Source organism: Homalodisca vitripennis, chromosome 4 (genome assembly GCF_021130785.1).
Source record: "Homalodisca vitripennis isolate AUS2020 chromosome 4, UT_GWSS_2.1, whole genome shotgun sequence".
Lineage (NCBI taxonomy): Eukaryota > Metazoa > Arthropoda > Insecta > Hemiptera > Cicadellidae > Homalodisca > Homalodisca vitripennis.
Genome location: NC_060210.1, coordinates 160,127,707 through 160,153,145, shown reverse-complemented (window position 1 = coordinate 160,153,145; position 25,439 = coordinate 160,127,707). Strand labels below are relative to the sequence as shown.

At 37.4% G+C, this 25,439-nt stretch overlaps 1 protein-coding gene across 7 annotated transcripts in view; it reads right to left on the bottom strand.

Moving 5' to 3' along the window:
* LOC124360458 (dual specificity protein phosphatase 10-like) overlaps positions 1 to 25,439 on the bottom strand; it is a 145,101-nt gene that overhangs the window by 31,689 nt on the left and 87,973 nt on the right. For 5 of the 7 annotated variants that reach the window (XM_046814108.1, XM_046814106.1, XM_046814105.1 and 2 more), the window contains one exon: positions 9,373 to 9,918. In XM_046814108.1, the coding sequence (XP_046670064.1) occupies positions 9,373 to 9,918 (546 nt within the window). Of the gene's footprint in view, positions 1 to 9,372; positions 9,919 to 17,049; positions 17,204 to 17,998; positions 18,177 to 25,439 lie in introns of those variants that run through there. The other 2 variants (XM_046814107.1, XM_046814109.1) reach the window with 2 other exon arrangements.

Genomic DNA, 25,439 nt, shown 5'->3' with positions numbered 1-25,439 from the left:
TCAGGATATCAGGTTACACATGAGTAATAACCTCATTATAAACACGTAGGGCTGTAATTACAAAGAAGACAGCAAATGAAAAATCTAGTGATAACTGAGGTGATCCTACAAAAGGTAATTTATCAAACCTCAGATATCAGGTTATACATAAGTAATGATCTCATTATAAACACGTAGGGCTGTAATTACATGGAAGGCAGCAAAGGAAAAATCTAGTGATAACTGAGGTGATCCTACAAAAGGTAATTTATCAAACCTCAGATTATATGGGTTATACTTCACGATATCAGGTTACACATGAGTAATAACCTCATTATAAACACGTAGGGCTGTAATTACAAAGAAGACAGCAAAGGAAAAATCTAGTGATAACTGAGGTGATCCTACAAAAGGTAATTTATCAAACCTCAGATATCAGGTTATACATAAGTAATGATCTCATTATGAACACGTAGGGCTGTAATTACATGGAAGACAGCAAAGGAAAAACCTAGTGATAATTGAGGCGACCTACAAAAGGTAATTTATCAAACCTCAGATATCAGGTTATACATAAGTAATGACCTCATTATGAACACGTAGGGCTGTAATTACATGAAAGACAGCAAAGGAAAAACCTAGTGATAATTGAGGCGACCTACAAAAGGTAATTTATCAAACTTCAGATATCAGGTTAACATATTTAATTGCGCTAAGGATAACTTACAATATGTTATGTATTGGCGGTTAGGTATGATATCCAAATTTCAAACATCAATCAGATGAGAGGGTATATTCTGACCAGTTTCTCTGATACTAACAGAATACATTACCCTATAACTTTACTGTGAGAAACTAGAAATTCTTCACAGGATCGGGTAGCCTTCCGTGTAAGGGTAAGTCGATCGATCAAGTAGAACACAATAAAAAGTAATGGCATGGGATGGATGGACGAGAAGGAAGTGTCTGTTGCGGCAAGAGACCGGGTCACACCGTTATAGCCTAGATACCGTCTGCCGGGTCTGCAGACAAGGTCTGGCTGAGGTCTGGGGGCCGACTGCCGTGCTGAGTCCTACAGACCGCCCTGTTAGTGTTCCTGTATCCTACTACAGTCCGCTGTAGTGTACAAATATTAGTTGTCCTCTGGTCCACCTCCAATGCGCTAACATTTACACGTGTTTCTAAAATAACAATACATTTCCGATTTTTAATTGACAATAATGAAATTGCTTTACTAAAAGGGAAGAAATCTTAATAATTTAAACCAAAGACATTGTTGTATGGTATTTATAATCAATATGTGTGATGATTCGATCTCCTTTCCTCCTACTGTATGTATGCTATGCTGTGTTATAGAGATTCTCCACCCAACATTACACACAAACATATCTACGCCAAATGTATATAATTATCGTTATTAATGTTATTTACAGTTGTAAATATGTTATTTTAACTACTCCATGTTTCTCATACTTTCCTGTCAATACTTTAATTTATTATTGTATTTATAGTTCTGACTATCGTTAAACGTTTTCGGTTCAAATTGCAAACAAAATTCAAACGTATTTTGAAAAACTCAAAAATCTACACCGAGACCTAGATTTTTGTAGAATGAAATGGAAAGGAACTCAATGTAGATTTTACTTATTATATTCTTTACTATAAACTAACTGATAGCCGTTAATAAACTCGTATTTCAATTTATCCCCATATGCATGCTATTGGAACAGCACCAGATTGCATTGTTATAAGCTCAATCAATACTTTTCATGGCTAGTCTCATTTTTTCATTTCTCTGATAAATGTACCGAACCACGTAACCACGCATTAGTACTCCCTCAAGTACGAGTCCCTATATAAGTTATCCGATAATTGGGGAGAGTTGGGCACCACATATTCGGGCGAAACCTAACACTTTCCATGACCTTGAACAATTTACACCCCAGCAGCAATAAACGTCCTATCGGAATCTGGCAGCTACGTCCGTACCGTGCCCCCGACATGACTCACGCGGTGAAAGCATCACTCTCCGCCGCGCCATGCCGCGCCAGCTGGTTTCTCTCCGCCATGCCGCGCGACTCGGGCCTCCCCTCTGTACACAAACACGAGCACACATACAGGGCACTCGAGAGTCCCAGGCTGCACTCATCGGTTTAGTTCACAAGAACCACCAATCGGGTGAGAACTGGCACCAACTCAGAATAATAAACAAAAATATTTGGAATAGAAACTCCAAAAATATAAAATTTTCAATTTGCTCGTATATTATGGGTCGGCTGTTGTAGCGGCCATCTTGATTTCGACCGCGTAAGAACAACTCTGTTAACAAGCTTTATTCTTGGTGGTGGAATTCTGGAAGAATGCCTCATTTTAAAGATGTGAATGCGCGGAGACGTTTTTTAGTATTTCAATGTTTTGACATGTTCCAAAAAAAACTCTTACTTTAAGTATAACAAAGTAAGTATGCACTTTTCAAAAAGACTATCTTTAAAATGACCCATTTACCACAACGTTACGATCAAAATAAGGCAGTAAAAGTTCATGAGGTTTAATATTTATATATAGCCTAATATTAATGTATATAATATTAGAAATTGGTGCTAGAGTATACACAGAAGTTGTTGCCTCTCGCGATATTGCCTATCGTGTGTCGTACAAACTTTACACAAGCTGCAATCCAAAATGTGGTTTCAGAACTCTATAGTGTATAAAAGTGTACGGTGTTCAGTCTCACTACGTCCAGGATGGCGCCTGAGCTGGAGCGACTACCTTGTGTTGGCCAGTCGCCCAAGGCTGCCGGAGGACCTTGGAGATCCTGCCGGTATCCTTCACCTTACACCGAGCTTCCTAGTCAGGGCTCGAGACAGATGCTACTACAGATACTTCAAAATAGGAGTGCTAAGATTCAGAAGATTTGTGTTACTATTGTAACTAACCGCTAAAAATGGTTAATGTAAAATTTAACTAATTAAAGCAACTTCCTCACCTTTGTGTTCAATTTACATTTTACTTTTAAAATCTTTGAAACACCACCATTTTGTAATGGATGGAGCTCTTGAAGTGCAGTTTGTAGCATGCTTCTTTGCTTGACTAGCCCTTTAAAATGATGTGCATATGAACCCACGCTTACATTAAAACGTTTTTACTGAATCCTCGTGGACCGTTCTCATAGAAGAATAACAGGATATTGAATACATCTTACAGTATGTGTTTGTGAACAGTAATCATCTGCCAAGTTTTGTAGCTACATCTGATGTGGTTACAATAAAATTAAGCCATTCATGAACTTGCACACAAAATCAGTATCATAATCAAATCATAGTCTTCAAAAACATAGAAAAATATATGAAAGTAACTATACAACCACCACCTTAACCCTTTAATGGGTTTTTATCCTCCAAGATAGTTTAAGGTAGAGGCAAATATTGTGGTACATGATATTCTCCACAAAGCCCACGTTAAGAGTTTTGGACCATTTTCTGAAGAAGCTAACAATGAAGTAATGGAAACTAATCATTTTGTAACATTTTATTTTAAAAACCTTTATCAAATTAGGAAAAAGTTAAAAAGATTTTTTAAATTGGTAGCCAGTTAACTTTTGAACAGTTGCAGTTTTATAAGTGTTATAAATGAAAAAGTCACGCCATTGTAAACGAAAATCCTGTTGAAAATTAACTCTAAATTTGAATAGGAAATGAGAATAAAGATACATATGGCTATAATGGTATACCACAATTATTGGGGTATAAGGTTTTCAAAAGCATTTCAGTTCATTTGTTTAATCAGCTATGTAGCCTATAACATAAAATATCCAATTTGATATTTTTTTATTACTTCGCTTTCTCCAACTGTCTACAATCTAAAATGTTAAAATTGACTCAAAAGGCAACTCATGCTCATGACAGTTTCTGTATAACCCACGATCGAAAATGTCCAGTAATAAGACAAATTAAGTGGGAACATGAGTTTTTTTGTAGGTTTAACAGCTGACGAGGTAGTCATCTTAGTATAGTCCAGTCAGACAATTTTCAAGGGGGAGAAAACTGTAAATGTAATGTTAGCAGTTTGTTTACAGTTCTGTAGCCTTTGACATACGAGACACGGGTTCATTTCAAATTTCGAGGTCAAACAATGCGAGCACTAGAACAAATAACTTGTAAAAATTCGGTATAGTCCAGAAGCCCACATGGTATAAACACATAACATAATTTTTCTTAGAATCACTAGATAGATGTCCCCTATGAAAGAAATCGATTGTCAGCCAAGCTAGTTTTGTGGGGTCAAACTTATAACGCATCATATAAAAAACAGAGGACTTTTTAACAATTAGTTTTGGAACCTGCCAGATCCACATTTGGCAAAGGAATATTTGTTCTCTCTCCAGCCACTTTATCTGTAATAATTCATTTAGTTACAATTGCTTTAGATTTATGAGTCGAAATTATTTCAGAATGCAGATCGTATAAAACTAACGATTAACAATGACAAGATCTTAATTAAATTTCAAGCATTAAAATCGTCGCACTTCAACAATAGAGTCGATAGTACAGTGCCTAATCAACCTCACGGTAAAAATTACAATTTTTGACCAAATTATTTGAAATTTAACTATGTAAAAATAGCGAATACACATTGTGTTAAGAACATGAATGAAGACGTAAAATCCAAATGGTAAGGCCACTACCGGTTGATACAGAACAGGCAGACCGCAGATGTGGGCTCAACTTCCGGTAGTGTTATCTGGGCTTCCGGGCGGGAACTGGGCGGTGCGTGCGGTGGCGGGACACAGTCAATGGAGAGTAAAGTCTTATCTGGTCAGCCAGTACAAGACTACAGACTGCGTGGCGTCGCGTCGCCCGTCGCGTCACGGTCTGCATCCTGACAGTCAATGGGCAACCGTGGTTTTATTCACATCTAATAACATTTGGTAAATACAATGTTGGAGTCGGGGGACAAAAATTGTTCATATGTAATAGGTAACATTTGACAAATACAATGTTAGAGTCGTTGGGTAACAAAGGTTATTCACATCTAATAACATTTGACAAATACAATGTTGGATTCGTTGGGGAACAAAGATTGTTCACATGTAATAACATTTTACACATGTATTGTTCGTAATCGAAGATAATATTGGGATTAGAACTACCATTTCTCTTAATATATTCTCCAAACGATACTCCAAGAGTGAAAGATGTAGCGCAAGTTAACTAATTATACTTTATTTATTTAACTTATTCTCTTCTTAAAGTATACTTTATTGTTGAATTTATCATGAGTTATTTTACATAATATAGATAGAGCCCAAAACGATTGTGATGGGGAAAATGTTAAGGAAAAGCTAGCACATAAAACAAACGAATTTCACTCTGAGCGCGCAAATCCACTAACAAGAAGCCGCTGAATGCATCATATAACAGGCCTGTTTACGTGGGAAATGCTTATTTAAAACGGAATGTCACAATAACCCTTCAGGGACCCCGATGTTCAAGTTCGCGAACGCAAAGTTAGAAATTCGAATGACAATGATTCGTTTCCATTTTCGAAATAAATAAAAAAACAAACAAACAAAAGGAAGAGCTTCCTCCTCTTGATTAAGAACTTGGTAACATTGTATTATTATTGATAGCTTAATTGTTGGTTCTGTGTATAAGCGAATTTTAATTATTACCATAACTAACTATCTGAAAATATTACGCGTGACTATTACAGTAGATAATCAAAGCTCGAGTATGAATTCCTACCAAGCAGAACTTAATATCATTAGACTTACAACTTTCCTCCAATTTTACAATTACTAAGAATTTCAAGCATCTATTGACATGATGACGACACAATAAATGCTGTATTGTAAAATATTAATTATTGAATGGGCGCTAACAAAATTAACTTAAACTGCTGTTTATATTTGGAAGAAGGATATAACATTTATCAATACCACCCATCATCCTTATTTAACCCACATGACATGTTTTGTTATTGTTCCCGAATTGTAAACCATTGTTTCTCAGTTATCGGGTTTTCTACAATGCTGATCTTTTCTTAGCTCAATCGAAAATAAAAATCGCGTCGACCCACTCAGTTGGCAGAGCCACGTGCTATTCTGGGTGGTGAACTCTCGGAGATGGACACATGTTCAAAGAGACTCTAAGGTCAACTTGCACACATTGCTGGTTCCCTGTACACTGCTTACATACTCGTACAGTATCGGTACACTGTGTGATTACACGATTACCTTGCAAACGTTTCAGAAATCAACACCAGGATTTCCCATAAATCCAATCACGTGTCTCCTGTCACCGCATAACAGAATTTACAGCTAAAAATTAGTCATACATAGTTACAACTATGGATGTTTTTAAATGTCCTCAGGAACATTTTATACGGAAAAGGTGCAAAATCCGTGTCACGTCACGCCCAAAAATTATTCCAAAAATGAATAAGTATTTTAAAATCTAAGAAGACCTGTTTCATCGAGGGAAGGGATCAAGGTCTTCAAAAGATAACAACTCGTCACGTTATGGAATGCTCGCTGGCTACACAGAGGTTACAAGAACGTAACTAGGAAAAATCTTGGGGGGGGGGTCCGGATCCCTTGGACCTCCTTGCTCGTTACATCCTTGAAAGGCTACAATTTAATTTTACGTAATTTCACTGAATTGTTCGGAACTGTAATGAACTACACCTGAAACTAAATAAACTAAATGATATAAACCCCTGTCACTTCTAAAAATTAATCGTGAACACAAATTTATGTAAACACAATATTATATTGCAACGACAGCCTAATTGAATGTTTAAACACGTATTAGTACTCGTGATAAACATTATTTAATCAACTTAATATTTAATTTATTATAATTTTAAATGGTCCTTTTTTTCTTCTTCTTATGAAATACTTAAGCGTTGATTTGCAGAACTCCTTTAGAAAATAGTTCAATTTGGAGGATGAAAAATATGGTTAGAGTTAACTAGTGTGTGTGATTAATTAAGAGATTTATGAGTTATTTCAGAAATATACGTAGATATAAAACTAGTGTATGGCGATATTGTAAATTAAGAAACAGTGGACTAAGTTAGAATGCATTTCATCTCACTTATTGTATATTGGATTAATGTACCCGCATAAATACGTCATATTACACAGGACCACAGACACATACTCCTAGAGCTAATCTGAATGTGTGAGTACTTGGAAACTTTACAGGTAGGCAATATTAAAGTGTAATCTCGCGATTAAATCACGTGCTCTGTAAACAGTGATAAGGAGTGATAACGCAAAGACACTTGCTCTGAACCAACTATGGCGAGGTAATAATCGTTTAGGCGACAAAACATTCGTCTTCGTTCTTTTATTTAAATTTTCGTGTTTGAACGACATGTACAAGAAATTTCATGGTGTGGATTAAAATAATTATAAATTTGATAAAAAAAAATAATATAAAGTGCCATTTTATGGGGGTAAAAATACTACTCCTTTATCTCAAGATATTTAATTTATGTTAAATAATGTTATATTACACAGGTAATTGCAGATGTAAAGCTATATCCATCCCTAGTAGGTGAACTCTAATTAAAATTCTATAAACCGATAATTTAATCAGGTATATGTTAGATATTTTTATAAAATTGTGAGGAATATATTTTTAAAACCAAAATAATCAATACTAGAAAAGTTTAATTGTTGGACAAAATACCGCTAATTGTACTAATTATACTCCGTAATGTCATTTGAATCAGTGTGACCTGACAATTTCCACACTATCTGGTGTCAAAGTATCTGAACCATTCGCCTCACGAAGGTAATGGTGTTGATTACTAATCGCTAAATTACCGATGTGAACTTCATTATCTAATCGGACCTCCTTGTTTCATCCGTTTAATGGTACTATTTTATCATATCAGTGACTGCCGGATAATTTCCAATCACTAATGTAGACTGAGTCACTCAGGCTACCTGACCTGTTGAATGGTATTGTGGTTCTAAGTCAGTACTGCCTGGTAATTTCCAATCACTAATGTAGACTGAGTCACTCTGTGCAGGCTACCTGAACTGTTGAATGGTACTTTTGTGTCGTCAGTAACGGTTTGATAATTTCCAATGACTAATGTAAACCGAGTCTCTCTGCTACCTAACCCTACCTGGGGTGTGGTGTTTGATATCAATCACTCGATAACAGATTTGGACTCTTCGCTCTTACATTAGTACTTGACAATAGATAATATCACACTATCTGATCCTTTGTTCCTTTTGAGTCAAGTCAGTAGTCAGGTCTAGGACGTGGGGTCGGATATCAATCACTTGATTACTGACGTGGTTGTCATTGTGTCTTGGTACTTGACAATACACAAATCATACCATTTGGTTTCTTCAACCTTTTTTAAAATTAAGTCAGTGGTCAGGTCTGGTGTTGGATACGAAGGATTTTATTGCTGCTTTGGACTTGTCACTCGACCTTGATATGTGGAAATGGACAATGTTACACTCACTGAGCTTGATGCATTTACAGTAGTCACAGGAATGGAGTTCTTCACTTATGATGCTGCTGCTGTTAGGTATGAATCACTTGATGACTGATGTGGGCTGATTCATCCTGGCTATTTATCTAACTATGGACACTACTTCTCTACCTGGTATTTATGTATCATACAGAAAGATTAAGATTGAATTTTACCTTATACTGTTGCTTTATACTTGTTTTACCTTATATTTTAATTTGTATACTTTCCCAAATTGATTAGCAACACAACACTGAAATAATAAAGGCTAAATTATGTTGTATAACTAACTATGTAATAAATTAACTAAGCTTAGAATATTTGTAAATAATTTGTTCTAGTATTTTAGTTAAAATAATAACATAAATACGTTGAGCTGCGTCACTAATAATGTTTTATCTACAGTTGTAACTCAATGATGATTAGTAATGTGCATTTGAATACATCTTTTGGTTTCTGAAAAAACAATTTAAGTTACTTAAGAAACTACTTAAAATCACAAAGAATCGTAATATAGGTCATCCTTTACCATCAATTGTTATTTTTCCATCATCAGTTTTAATATGAACTCATTATAAAGCTAAATTAATGAACAAGTCCAACTTTAGAATGCCACTTCATTTATAAGGCTAAAGGAGAAGAAGCAATAAATTAGAGCAATACAAGAATTGTGTATTATGAGCAAGACAAATGTACTATGCTATCATATTTATAAACATTGACTTTTGTTCTCTATGTTCAAATGTCGGAAATGAAATAGCTGAGTCAAAAGCAAAAATTACATCCAACAAACAGATCTGAAAGGTTCAAGAACACAGCACAAGATAAGGAGTGACGTAAATGGAGCTGAGATAAACACTAATTTAGTGTAGGCGGCAATCTGTGAGCACTTACCGAGCAGCAGTGCCGGTTCCCGATTGTCCTCCACCAGTGAGGTCAGGATGAGGAAGAGCGGGTGCGAGGTCGGCAGTAGATCCACGTCGTCCGTACAGTCGTCGTACACTACCACTTCTTTAAAAGTCCGTTTGTTGAGGAGGTCCTTGCCCTCGCGCGTGGTGGCCAGGTCGGCCAGGGTGGCCTTGCCTTGCTGGAGCCGCCGCCGGTTGAAGCGGTCCGAACAGTTCACGTTGATGGATCCCCTGATGTGGTTGACGTTGTACGCCAGGAAGGGCCGACAGTCCACGACCAGGAAGTTCTCGCCCTTGTGACGACCGCGTTGAAGCCTGTTGGCCAGGGTGTCCGGATCCACGGACCTGACGCGTTTCATGACCAGAGCCCGCTGCAGCGTTCCACTCTCGGCGCACGGGCTGCCAGGCAGACTCACCGACTCCAGCTTGCACCGCTTGCTGGGCTGGCTGCTCGGCGGGCCCGGCTCGCTCAGCGACCTGTTCAGCGCCAGTCTGAGCCCCTCTCTCGGGCAGCACAGCATCGCGTCACCACCTATAAATACACACTAGTATAAATACTCTCCCGACCCCAACTACGACTATTCGATAGCTCTACTCTTCTACAAGAACCTTCCATTGTTATTTTCTAGCTTTACAAAATGGTGTAGGGCGACTGGACTAAGGGCTCGTATGCCGTTGTTAACTTCCCATTCTGTAAGTACAGTTTTCCGTGGTCTCGTAAGCTGATAACACTGACAAGACTGATTGAAGATCTTTAATTTTCAGAATTAATTATATGTTTTAGGAAAATTCTCCAAACTCGAAAAGGTCCAATCATACATATATGGCATATTAAAATGGCGAGATTCTACGATTATAATGTTTTTTATCAACTAAATTGTTAGGATATATCACCTGGTTTGAAACAGTTTATTATTTAAACAATACAATTTGGCTAATTGAAAGGTAAAAACCGTACATACTGAATTATGTATCACTAATGTTACGCGCGTGAAGGATAATAACTACGGTCTTAAAAATAAACAAGCTACAAAATATTGCAAGTAAAGAATGTCTGGAGATTAAAAACAGAAACAACAATGGCTACTAAACCTTGAGAGGGCAACGGCATGAGTCACTGATTGGTTTGGGACATAGCACTGAAAGTGAAACCGTCGCTCCGGGGGCCGAGTGTGTCAAGGAGTCGGTCCACGATACCGGTGCGGCCCGCGGCCACCGGGCGACTATCGCAACAGCGTCGTTTCCTGTGGCAGAAAGCGTGTCGGAAGGATTGGCCAAGCCGAAGGATGGAGTAGAAAGCGTCATAGCAATGTGAAGTGAAGGTATGGTGATGGTGGTCACTGGAGCGTTACGGGGGCTTGGGTAATAACGGTGGACGGTGGACTGTCAGGCAGGTGTCGAGCACATACCGGACTGGATAATCAGATTGTTTCTTGTGGCATACACGATGCTCCAACAGTCGGAGTCGGTGACAGCGCTAATCTTGCTTATCAATCAATAGGACTATTTTGATAAAATGACGAGAGCTCTAAAATAACGTGATGACTACAACGTAACTGATGTAACTCTGCATTACGTAACGAGCGAGACCACTCGATATCTGATATGGTCGGGTGAAATGTCACGTACTGTACACCCAGTCTGAAAATAATGTCGAATCATCGACCAACTAGAAGTCAGAACCACTGCTAATGTTTGATAGATGTTGGACTGTATTGATTGTGATCGAAAGTTCACAAAATGATGATTTCAAACACAAAACATGTCCACACAGACGTACCACCAATGCGCTATTTATGTAGTATACTAAATACAGCTCTGGTGATAATTTCATAGGCACGATTGTCTAGAGGGCCTCTCGGTTAGAGCATTTGTCTAAGAATGGCTGCGCACGCCAATTATACGTGTGTAAATCAAGGACCGTCCGTCACCAGATGATTTAGACGGGCTGGAGGTAAAGGCAGGGTAGGCGGTTAGGCAGGAAGGCGAGGCTGGGCGCGGGGTTACACAACAATGTCTCCTATCTAGCCCTATTCTGAATGACCTCTTATATCCCCAGATGATACCGGAGGTGACAAAGTGATAACGTTGTTGACAACTGATAACAGTGCAGCTGTGAGCAGCTCCTGCTTCTCGCAATACCTCACCTCAACCTCACGGTTCTCTAGGCCTTTTGTAATGTCAATGTCTAGATCCGAGTTGAAACATAGCCCATTCCTGAGGAAAGGCCAGTTGACTAAAGGAGGTAGGATAGACAAATTCACTCTACTTATAATTCGTCTCACACAAAGAGCTTAATCCAAAGGTAATCTAAATCTTCTATGGTTTAAACCGCCCCCTTTACAAATAAAACGTGGTTTTATTTACTGATGCTACACTAAACAGACAAAATTGGTCGAATTAGACAGAACCTATCATTACATTATGTAAAACCAATGTAGTCTACTAATCTTCATTAAATTTTAACGAAGACAATAGTGATGACTTTTAAAGTATACAATGCTAATTCATGGAATATACTGTAATCATCGACTGGTAAGTATTGAGATTTACTAATCCAGTACTAATGATACCTTGAACCTGTCTATTCTACAAGTGGTTTCCCTATACCTTTACGTTTTGTCGCAAAATTATGATGTTCCATTTTAAAGATGTGATTAATATGCATCCAAATGCTTTTAAGAAGTTAGTATAAATTGAATTCTTGAATATTTACATGATTACAAAATTATGTATTTTACAAAATAACCAAAAACAATATAGTGAAAACTAAAACGCGTCTACATGCATATTAATGATCTCTTAACAAATGAAGTATATTGCAGTTCTAAGAAAAGATTTGTGTGAAGTTGATCAATGCTTAATAGTTCTTGTTGGGTTAACATAAAGATCTCCAAAGTCATTCAATATTATTCAATACTAACATACCGAGGTGTAGAAGGAGACAGTATCATTAAGTGTAGAAGGAGTATGCAATCAATCATTTATATAAATATAATAAATCCCTGTTTAATAAATAGTGTAGTGTAGTATATATGTATTGATATCATTATTAGTTTTACTCTTTGGTAAAAGTTTATCACATATTTTACGATCGCACTTGCAATGATGTAAATCCCAAATATACATCTGATCAGGAATTACATCACTTTAAAATATTTGAACTCAAGAATTGACAAACAACTCGAAACGTGTTGATTAGTGTGATTTCTATGCTCGTGAATCAGCATCTCACGAAAATTCTGATCGAGTAACAGAAAAATCCACAAGACAACAGTAATCCTATTTCCACTAAATTCAACATGTACGTCGATAGAATTAGAATTCTCCCAAGTTCAGTTTTCATCTTTGGTGAAACCTCGACTATCGTACACGTCGTTTCTATCCCAAAAAGATCGAAACCTGTTGTGGGTTGACACGTATCCGCGCTTGGTGTAATTCAGTTCCAGTTCCGAGCAATAACAGTGTCATCATCCATAGCGGAGTTAATGGAGGGAGAAATAATTTATTGTTATATATCCGAGGAATAATCGATGTATCAGACGTCATGTTTAACATTCGTGACGCATATGATTAGAGTAATAAATTTCATAATCAGCCGGCAGAATATAGGGCGAGAATTTACGACCTAACAACAGCTGTTCGGAGTGGCGGAATAGCTCCAGTTATTGTATCTCAGCTTTACAACTGAATAATTAACCAGATTGGCAGTAAACCACGCGGCGCGCCACTCAACTCTGTCCGCCACATTCCGCTGTCGGCGATCTCTACACTGCAGAGACTACTCTACTACACCAACCCCTACAGCACCAATCATGCAAAACTGTAGAGAGAGTACAAGTAGGTACCACTTTTAACATGCTTAAGTTTCTAAAATTTCAAAAGTATAAAAACTGTTTCCTATTTCTTTTTTATCTAATCAACTAATGAAAAGTATATATAATGAAATTAATTTTAATAAATATTGAATTACAAACAGTACTTACTCCGTCGTAACTCAAACCCAGGCCTACCCCTAGCCGAACGAGTATATTTGAAGTTAAAATATATCCAATCTGTGTTAAAATAGACTTAAGCTATTGCCGTTAACAAAAATGCATAGAAACACATTTATATATTCATATTTTTTAAACCATAACATATAAAATATACAAACTTCGCAAAATGTTATACGCTATCTTGACTAACCTTTGTATGTAATAACCACCACACGCATGCCTTGAGGGTGACAGCCCATGGAAAATATAATTGAAATCTTAAATGCAAATACGTATCAATTTGATGGTATTTACTATTAGACGACAATGCCACAAACAACACTTCTAAAGCTTTATTCATCACAACTATCTTGAATGGGAGCCTGGTGTCTGCGTCCACGTACATCCTCTTAACCTCTTAACCGGAAACGAAGAAATAAATAGTTAGTACAGTAACAAAAGGTCAAAATCAATAAAAGAATAAGAATATGACAAGTGCCTAGAGTATTATATTCCCCAAACACTGAGATAGCCAAGTAATTGATGACTGTAATTGTAAAGAATAATGACGAGAAAGGTAACAAAGAGGTAGCGCACATACGGACGGACAGACAGACGGTCGGACTGCCCTTTGACTTTTTGCCCCCCAAAGTAATAGCGATCTTCCTTAGACTAAGAGGCAGTCATTTGAGTTTCAGGTCTCCAAGACCTTTCTAGCAAATGTTGTCCCACAGAAGAACAGAGGGACGACAAGATAGCAATAAAGCCCCGTCGCGGCATCGGGTCCTTATAGTTTGTTTTTGTAAAGAAGATCTCTGGCGAAGCTTCTATTTATAATGAAGAGGGCCACACTGGGGTAACTCCGGGTATTGAGTCGATTACACATAACTACGCAGAGCTCGGTAACTTTAAATGACTAATGTCGCTGTAACATCCTGTCATTCCTTGTTCCTAAAATTGTCTCCAAAAGGATTTAAAGACCTTTGTCAAATTCTTCCTTAGCACTAACTTTAAAAGCATAACAAATTCTCAACTTGTTTCACAACTTTTATGGCAATTATATGATGGCACTGACGGAATTTACTGTATGATTTACGCGAGAATGATCACATACTCGTGAACTGGTGAAGTAGATGGGTCAGTGAGTCAGTGAGTGTGTGAGCTCATGTAAACATACCGGCACACTGACAACACACCACTCTCACTGACTTGTGTGTACATATAAACTAGCGATGACAGATATACACATGCACTTGAGTCATTGTAATCGTTCCTTTTATTGGCCCATTAGAGCTCAAATCAAAGTGATACCGCGATGCTGGCGAAGGCGTGCTCGAAACAGAGCAGATGCACAGATAATATTGTCTAAATACGGATTTACCGGGAACTTATACGTATGCACAAGGGAAATCTCAAAACTAAAATAAATTATTGTGAGTTTTATTAAGTTTTAGTTCAGCTGGTCAGTATTTGTTAATCACAGTGGTAATAATTAATTTGGTACAATACTTTTTCTTCGATTATAATTTTAGACCTCATTGAGTGGGGAAGTAAACGCCATACACCCCCTGGCTACGCCACTGAATCAAATCGACTCTACAAAACCGTTTATTTTTAGACTTAAATGTAGCTTAATCGTAATGCTTTAGAACTTAAATTTGATGTACTCGATTAGCCATTCTTAACAATTATATTAATTAATACGGGTACACCCGACAGAGAATTGAGACATTATACATACAATAATGTATTATTAATTGATAGACATTGTGATTAAAACATTGGCGACTGACCGTCTTCCGAAATAACTGTAAACGTCTATAACTCATTATTACAGAATGTATCTAATTAAGGAGGATCCGTTTTAATAATGAATCCATTCACATATTATTTGAAAAGTTTAAATTCCAATTCACGTTTTATGTAATAACCTATTATTATGCATGTATTATGCCAAGGACGAAGACGCTTGTTCTCTACGCTGAAGTACTGTCGCTGTAACAGGTTTTACCTCAACAATACACTCATCACACGCAGTTATCTGTTCTATATGGTGAAGTACTGTCACAGTAATAGGTTTTATCTCAAGAATACACTCATCACACGCAGTTGTCTGTTCTCTACGCTAAAGTACTGTATCAGGTTTTACCTCAACAATACACTCATCACACGCAGTTATCTGTTCTATATGGTGAATTACTGTCACTGTAATAGGTTTTACCTCAACAATACACTCATCACACTCAGTTATCTGTTCTATATGGTGAAGTACTGTCACTGTAATAGGTTTTATCTCAAGAATACACTCGTCACACGCAGTTGTATGTTCTATATGGTAAAGTACTGTCGCTGTAACAGGTTGTATCTCAACAATACACTCATCACACGCAGTTGTCTGTTCTCTACGCTAAAGTACTGTATCAGGTTCTACAGGTTGTACCTCAACAGTAGGCCTACAATGACAATAAGTTAGAACTGAAGAGATAGAACATTAGTTGTGCTGTTATAAACAATATCAGGTGATTCGCGACTGTATATTATACATCATCTGTCTGTATGTCTGTCTGTCTAGCAACAATATATCGAGAGCAAACTTCGCCCATAATAAATTTCTGAGAAAATGCTATAAAACATACATATACTGTTCATAGAGAATGTCAGGTAATTATTGTTAAGTAATATATTTGAATATGAATTACGGTTTTCTCGATTTCATTAAGAATAAAATTACACTAAGGGCAGTGGGTGATTGGCGAAACTAATCGGTACAACAATCACTATAAGCCTGTAATATGGAATGTTGTAGGACGACCGAGTCAATACATGTAACTACATACATGGAACTGGTTCATACTGCTAGACACTCTAAATTACTACGTAGAACTTAGTACTAATGTGTAAGTATGTCTATTTAACACACTGTATTACATTAATCATACCATAGAGTCAGTCATAAATATTTTATGGTAGTAACTCTATATGATCAACAATTTACGTGACATTAGAAATTAAATATTGTACACACATAATTGACCTATTACAATATTGCATTTACCATCGTTACAAAATTAAGACAAGTTTAGTTTCTATTTCTGTAATATTTCTTTTTTTGTGTTTTATGTTTGTAACATATAACGATGGCAAATGTCCACACTCCACAGCCCTATTATATTTTTAAATCACCCATCGTCAAAAACAAAGTTAAGTAATCCTATTCTGTACACAATCGAATTCTACAACATTTACTTCAAGAACCAGCAAAAATCTTTTTAAAATAAAGGATTTTGAAGTTAAGAAATATATTGATGTATTTTATTAGGCCTAAAAATTCTTTCAATAAAAATAAATTATAACATTTTGCACATTGTGGTTAGAGGTAAACCATTTTGCCCACGAGCTGATGAGTAAAACTAACAGATTAATATATCAAATTATGTCATTATTATTATGACTCTGTCAATTATGTTTAATTTGTTGTTTATAGTGTTACCAAAACATGTCCAGTGTTTTTGGTTAGGATCTCACGTTCTAATATTTTAGAAGTATTCACATTTTAAAATAAAGCATGCTTCAAACTTAGTGCATACATTAAGATTAACGACATCCCAAGCACAGGTAATCTCTGTACAAACACACTTGTAAATACAACTCATCCGATACATTTGATCTTTGTGTAATAAACCTACCTTTACATTGTTGTTTACAGTTTGTGCAAGCAGCGCATCCCTTGCACTTGTTACAAATAAACCTCATCAAAACACAACACTTTAAAATCAAATTTTGTATATCAATACAAATAAAAGTAGCCTACTAGCTGTAAATACAGTGCCACATAGCACCTGATATGTGCTAATAGTACTGCATTGTGTAACTATCGACCGGTGATATGTTTGGATTAGACAATGTAGAGAACATGACGTCACCGATGTAGTTGCGTAAACAACAGAGAGCAGGCACGCCGTTGTTGTGGTTTGTTTACAGTGTTTACTCTCGTACGTACGATAAGGCGACTTGTTGTTGACGTGTTAGGAAGCGAGCGTCACCGACATTATTATAGTTCCCTATAGCGTAGGTACGCCCACTGCACAAACAACACTTATGACCTATTTCCACTTTTCCGCATTGTTCCGTTACCATGCACGCTCAGCCATAGCAAGTCTTCTAGTGATATGAACCGAAAGAACATACAATGATTCCCAAAGGACACAGCCAACAAAAAATTTAATTAATTTACGACTATGTTAGTCCGTTAAAATATAAAAGCTTTGTCCGATACCAGTATTGTACAACATAAGCAAATAATTAAATTAAAACTATATTGTATATGGTACACTGGAGAATAATACACGATTTTTTTCCATAACAGTTATTAAGGCATAATTAGTACATTCAGCATACGTAATTTTTATGCTAACAATAATGTGTCTAAATCATTCAATTACTTGAAAAAAGTATAGCGTTGTAAAGTAATTAAAAAATTACTCATAGACAATACGCTTCGTTTAAAGAGCTCCAAATGTTATCCTTTATGAATAGATGAGGCTTAAAACGACCCCCACCACTTTTTGAACAGCAGACAGGTTTGAATATATTCAAGAACAGGTCCAGCCACAGTTGAAGACAATAAGCGCTTACCATATTGCAGATCGGAGTGCGGCGACTGGCGAGGTAGCGGCGGGGACTGCCAGCGGAGCGGCGCACAGGGCCGCGTCATCGCCATTTTTAACCACGACGTAACTGAAGCATACGTCAGCCTGCCATCGCACATCGCACTCAGTGGCCAGGCAGGTCCTTGCATCCTAGTCCTCGCCGATTGTAGCTACGTTCAAACATGTATCTTGCCAGTGTGTACCTCCAGAGGTAATAGGACAGGTGGGTCAGATCACTCGACAGTAGTCATACTTGTGTTGCGGTGTGACAGCTGGACCACATCACTCGATAATAGGTCTGCTTGTGTTCAAAACGTCCTGAGGTAATATGACAGCTGTGTCAGATCACGTAACAGGTGGTATGATAGCTGGGTCACATCATCCGACAGCTATCCCGCTTGTACTGTACAGACCCCACAGCTGCTAGTGTGGGTCTTCTCTTGTGCTATAGCTGAGTCAAATCACTTAAAAGTGGGTTTGCTTGTGACGTACAGCTCCAGAGGTAGTGTGGTAGCTGGGTCACATCACTTAACAGTGGGTCTGCTTGTGCTATAGCTGAGTCAAATCACTTAACAGTGGGTTTGCTTGTGACGTACAGCTCCAGAGGTAGTGTGGTAGCTGGGTCACATCACTTAACAGTGGGTCTGCTTGTGCTATAGCTGAGTCAAATCACTTAACAGTGGGTTTGCTTGTGATGTACAGCTCCAGAGGTAGTGTGGTAGCTAGGGTCAAATCACTTAACAGTGGGTCTGCTTGTGCTATAGCTGAGTCAAATCACTTAACAGTGGGTTTGCTTGTGATGTACAGCTCCAGAGGTAGTGTGGTAGCTGGGTCACATCACTTAACAGTGGGTCTGCTTGTGCTATAGCTGAGTCAAATCACTTAACAGTGGGTTTGCTTGTGATGTACAGCTCCAGAGGTAGTGTGGTAGCTGGGTCACATCACTTAACAGTGGGTCTGCTTGTGCTATAGCTGAGTCAAATCACTTAACAGTGGGTTTGCTTGTGATGTACAGCTCCAGAGGTAGTGTGGTAGCTGGGTCACATCACTTAACAGTGGGTCTGCTTGTGCTATAGCTGAGTCAAATCACTTAACAGTGGGTTTGCTTGTGATGTACAGCTCCAGAGGTAGTGTGGTAGCTGGGTCACATCACTTAACAGTGGGTCTGCTTGTGCTATAGCTGAGTCAAATCACTTAACAGTGGGTTTGCTTGTGATGTACAGCTCCAGAGGTAGTGTGGTAGCTGGGTCACATCACTTAACAGTGGGTCTGCTTGTGCTATAGCTGAGTCAAATCACTTAACAGTGGGTCTGCTTGTGCTATAGCTGAGTCAAATCACCTAACAGTGGGTCTGCTTGTGCTATAGCTGAGTCAAATCACTTAACAGTGGGTCTGCTTGTGCTATAGCTGAGTCAAATCACTTAACAGTGGGTTTGCTTGTGATGTACAGCTCCAGAGGTAGTGTGATAGCTGGGTCACATCACTTAACAGTGGGTCTGCTTGTGCTATAGCTGAGTCAAATCACCTAACAGTGGGTCTGCTTGTGATGTACAGCTCCAGAGGTAGTGTGTAGCTGGGTCACATCACTTAACAGAGTACAGCTCCAGAGCTAGTGTGATAGCTGGGTCACATCACTTAACAGTGGGTCTGCTTGTGCTATAACTGAGTCACATCACCTAACAGTGGGTCTGCTTGTGCTATAGCTGAGTCAAATCACTTAACAGTGGGTTTGCTTGTGATGTACAGCTCCAGAGGTAGTGTGGTAGCTGGGTCACATCACTTAACAGTGGGTCTGCTTGTGATGTACAGCTCCAGAGCTAGTGTGATAGCTGGGTCACATCACCTAACAGTGGGTCTTCTCTTGTGCTATAACTGGGTCAAATCACCTAACAGTGGGTCTGCTTGTGCTATAGCTGAGTCAAATCACCTAACAGTGGGTCTGCTTGTGCTGTTGCTACGATAACAGGCTCTCGGAGCTGTTAGAACCAGCGAGTGACAGGTGTCTGTAATACGAGTAGACGAACGCTCTGTGCAAACCTTAACATAAATCTCATAGGAGCATCAGACGAATGATGATCTTGCAGTCGGTCCAAGCGGATCGCAATTTTTTTGCAATAGAAACTGTGGACTGTTGGGTATATATAGGACACGTGTTTTGGCCCCAGACCTCGGCAGGTGCATGTCAGGACCTCGGACGGACACATGTACTGTACAGTTGTACCAGGCGCTGTCGCCAATCTAAACATCAGTAAATGTTCAAGAGATATATCATACTCCATACCGAACTTGTCAAACGTTAGCGTCTAATCTTAGTTCTGCACACGGGAAAGTAAATCGAAATACATCGGAAAATGCACAAATATTAATATTAGTATATCCAAGCCCAATTTTATTGAAATCTTTTACAGGCCCAAATAAACCCAAATCGTATCAACGAGGAAGTGAGGTTTCCTGCTTATGATTACTGTATAACAAACGGTCCGATGTTTCTTCTAATAACATTTAAACAAGAGTAGAGTTTCGGATGAATTGAATTGTGAACGATTTGTAATGAATATTTTATTCGAACACCTGATGAAATATTCAACAGAAAAATAAATGTTTGCCCCAGCACTACTGCCAGTGCAACCAATATTCGTTACTGTAAAGGTCGATGGTAATAGAAACCGAGGTCAAAGGATGGTATCACTGACGAAGAAGCATAATAATTAAAGACGTTTTACGTTCTTAACTGTAATGTAAGTGAACAGAATATCACGATTACGTTAGTCAGAGTATTACAATATATTATACACCAACTTACACACATATATGTATAAATACAGCGATATACAACCTGAAGATGCACCTAGGGACAAAATAATGGATAGTTACTGTAATAAATGTGAATTGCTAAATTACACATCTGATTATAATAATTACACAGGAGATAAATCCCTCATACTGACGAGATGTGCTGTGGTCCGATGCTAGGATTGCGCCACGAAACTGTGATTGTTACCGTAACCATTAAAACTTTATTACCTGAGCTAACTGAGGAGAGATAGGGTCCACTGTCCGAACGTTCATTTGTTTCGTGCCTCTTTTTATACCGTAGGATGGGAGTCTCTTGTGTCACTGATATAGTCAATAATACAAATACTGAGGATTCTTCTATGATTGTATATTATGTTTCTAGTCCTCCATTTATAAACGTCAAAGTTGGCATTTTTGCTGGTTTGTTGATTCCGCCTATCTACCTGCTGTTATAGCTATGGGCAGGGACGCGGAAACAGCAGACTCGGGCCCGCTCACTATTGTGGAGATGGCAGGTGGGTTGCTGGAATGCAGGTCCAGATGTGACGCCCACCGCCTAGACCCCGAGCCCCGCGGGCGCAGGCCTTCACAAGGCAAACCGGAATCTGCCCTACCTTTTTTGCGCGTCTCAAGAAATTAAAAGAGTGTGTCGTCACGATGTAGGGAGGATAGATGTCTCCGTATATGTTAAACTGGATGTATGGGTTAGTTACGGTTGTACAACATGACATTCTTCAGTATCTATGCAATTATTGTATACTATACAGCAAAGGGTGTGTCACCATATGTAGGGAGGATAGATGTCTCCGTATATGTTAAACTGGATGTATGGGTTAGTTACGGTTGTACAACATGACATTCTTCAGTATCTATGCAATTATTGTATACTATACAGCAAAGGGTGTGTCACCATATGTAGGGAGGATAGATGTCTCCGTATATGTTAAACTGGATGTATGGGTTAGTTACGGTTGTACAACATGACATTCTTCAGTATCTATGCAATTATTGTATACTATACAGCAAAGGGTGTGTCACCATGTAGGGAGGATAGATGTCTCCGTATATGTTAAACTGGATGTATGGGTTAGTTACGGTTGTACAACATGACATTCTTCAGTATCTATGCAATTATTGTATACTGTACAGCAAAGGGTGTGTCAGCAGATCTCCGTTTCGTAGAGAAGACACAATGACATAATGTTGATTGTATATTTTAAGAAACTGTCAATTTTTATTTTATTCTTGTACAACTCTGTACAATGGCACCGTACAATACTGATTCACCTCAGTGTACACCTGAAGGCTTATCTAGCTTCTTAGGTTAAATGTTTGATTACAAAACCTGAAAATGGTCTAACTCTGCAGCGTGTCCATTTCAACGGCCAATTATTGGGATATCGTTATATACTGTGCAACAAAACATTAACATGACTTAAATTTGTATGAATAATAAAAATAGTTCCTTTGATTTATATATTCATTAACTTTTTATGGTCACACTGTATTTTATGGTGTTATTGGCCTAATAAAACATTATTTTAAGACAGACATTTTTGATCTTGACTTTTTAGGGTCATTTTTACGTCAACGGCATTTTCATTTGAATGTAGTTAACATTGTTAAGAGGAAATTGTCCAAACTTATTACCACATCTTTGACGACGTTCTTGGGAATCGAATGTGTGAACTCTACAATAGACAGCAACAGCTTTAAGGCGAGGGTCGATACGAAAGTACATTTAAATTTCCTTATTAATATCGAAATTTTCCACAGTTATGGACGCTCTTGGGAAATTACTTTTATAGATTTTTTAATCAATATATTAATTAATTAATTAATCTTCGAAGGCAGAACTATATTTGCAAGTAAACTGAATCTCCCAATTAATCATATATCAACATCGAATTCTGACCTCGCTTTTGATTGCGCTAATATGAAGATGATATAAAACACTGAAGGTTTAGCCTCCCACAAACAACAGTCTGGTAAGTCAAAGAATGATAACCTTTTAGCATTAAAAAGACTTCGATAGTGAAGGTCAATTCATAGAAATGTGTAGAGAGGAACACGAAAATAAATACATAATGGGGGAAATCTCTACCGTAATTCGGTAATTCGGCATCTCGTACTGGAAAATAATTCCTTTTCTTTAAGAAAGACTATTTTAAACCCGTGGCCGGTAACTGAACAGAATCAAGTAGCGTAAGTGGTATCAGCTTGTACTCAAAGCTACTACTTTCGGATCAAAAGCTTAGATAAACGAGCTAAGCCAATGTTAACCAAAAACTAACCAGTAGATCTACAATAATCGGAATTACATTAAAACTTTAAAAAATTAACTCGGAAACTGTGATATGATTAACACCAAATTTGCATATTAAACAGTTACAAGAGTACTTACTCTTTTTGAGTACCGTACACATTAAATACATTTTTTGAAAATATATATACCACTTATAGGGGGTAGAAAATATTAAATTACTGAATAATCAACTGTCATATTTCAAATACAGACACATTGACTGAATTTCTCTTGAATTTTGAAAATAATAAATTATTACTAAGTAGTTATTAAGTGCCATGTTCCTTGGCGGTCTGGAGGTTTGCAGTCCAGACGATCAGACGCCGGTCACGGTAAATAAAACCTGCTCAGTTAAATCACTGCTAAAAAGCACTCGGTCAAATAAAAACTAAGACTTTAATTTAATTATAACATTTCATACCGTATATTAAAGTTATATGTTGGATAATTACTTGAATTTTATACAATTAAAAACAAATCTATAATTTCTGGCACTCACGGGTTCCTCTACTTTAATTCTGACGGGAAAGACAATCTAACGCAGTGGAAAGTCGGTGGAAATAAGTGGCTTTCCCGCGGAATTTCAGAACGCCACTTTCCCTGAATTCCTCAGTACCTAGTCATACTGCCGCTACAGCCCCAGTGGCTAGTACCAGATTATAAGTACTGTATACAGTGTTATGTTCGGATATTTAGACACCAACACTTGCAAACATTTAACTTTATTCAGCGTTGATTGCATATGAAACTGTGTCTACTTTTGCTTTTAAATGTGTGATTACGAACACGTTTTATAAATTTATTTTAAACAGTATTAGGTGAATATACATAACCAAAGTGAATGGAACTATTAATGAAAACTCAAATATCATCACTTTGCAACCGTCCAAAATACAGATTCATACCATTCTTCTAACCCTGTAATTTTCAGCTTCACTAGCAGCAATACGACTCACTCATACCAATTGCAAATTGAGTAAGACGTATGATTTTAAAGGAATTGCGCCTTTTCCTTTAAAAACGATGAGTAATAAATTACACATAATTAGGCTTCGCAAAATATAATCAATTAAAAATTAAATATATTTTTTAGTTTTTTTTTTTACTTAAGAAACTTAATTAAATTTTCTGAATATACTAGGCGCATTGCCGAATTTCCGTCCTTATCATTAATTAAATCATTAATAATTTACTGCATTGTGGATGGAATTTATTCGTGTTTACAGTACAGCTGAGAATGTGGTGACTGCTGAAAGTTGTGTACTCTGGAGAGCCGAAGGACATGGTTATGTAAATCTGATGGTGCCGAGGGTCCGAGCCGTGAAGCACCACTAGCGCCACTTCCTTCCGACAGGATAGGCTTTCACTCAGCCAGTCCTGATTGCTAAATTCTTTCACTCCAGTTGTGTATCCCAATATGTAGTGTGTTCGCCTATTATAGTCTACATTACATCTTATTGTGGCTATACCACATGCAGTTAGAACATTAATTAATTAAATATTACTAAATGTTAATGAAAACACAACTTTTCCAAATTGTTTATTTTTTGGACGAGGCCTTTTGAAACCAAAGGTTTAATCTTCAGGCAACTAATAATAATAAAAAATAAACAATTTGGAAAAGTTTGTGTTTTCATTAACATTTAGTAATATTTAAAGAATTTCCCATTGCTCCAAGAGTCTTCAATTAATTAATTAATTCAGTCAGTGCGTTCACCTATTATACAATACATATGTAGCTATACTATATGTAAAAATAAGTCCATCCATATACATTCAGCATTTGTTCAACCACCATACAATAAATATATAGCTATACTAAATGTAATTAATACATTCGTCAACTAATATATCATATATACGTAGGTATACTACATGCTAGTAACATACATCCAGTCCGTGTTTAGCTACTACTGTACACAATACATTTGTAGCTATAGTACGTGTAATTAATACATATTCAGTCTGTATGTTCAGCTACTGCTACACAATACATCTGTAGCTATACTACGAGTACATGTAGTTAGGGTCAGAACTCCTTGATGGAATCCATAGGCAGTTTAACAACGATTAATTAAATCAATTTATCTAAGAAAAGGTCTACAGAAGAATGATTTATTATTATTTTTAAACATTATCTTAACGCGAAACTTTATTGCAGCGAAACCAATGTTCAAATACGAGAGTACATGACATGTGCACTTACAAAATAATTTGAAATTGATAACACAACTTAATGTTGTTATATATTAATAAAATGTGTGTTATTGTTATTTTTACACAAAAAATAAAGGTTAATCTCTGAAATGGCCCATACCACCTAACA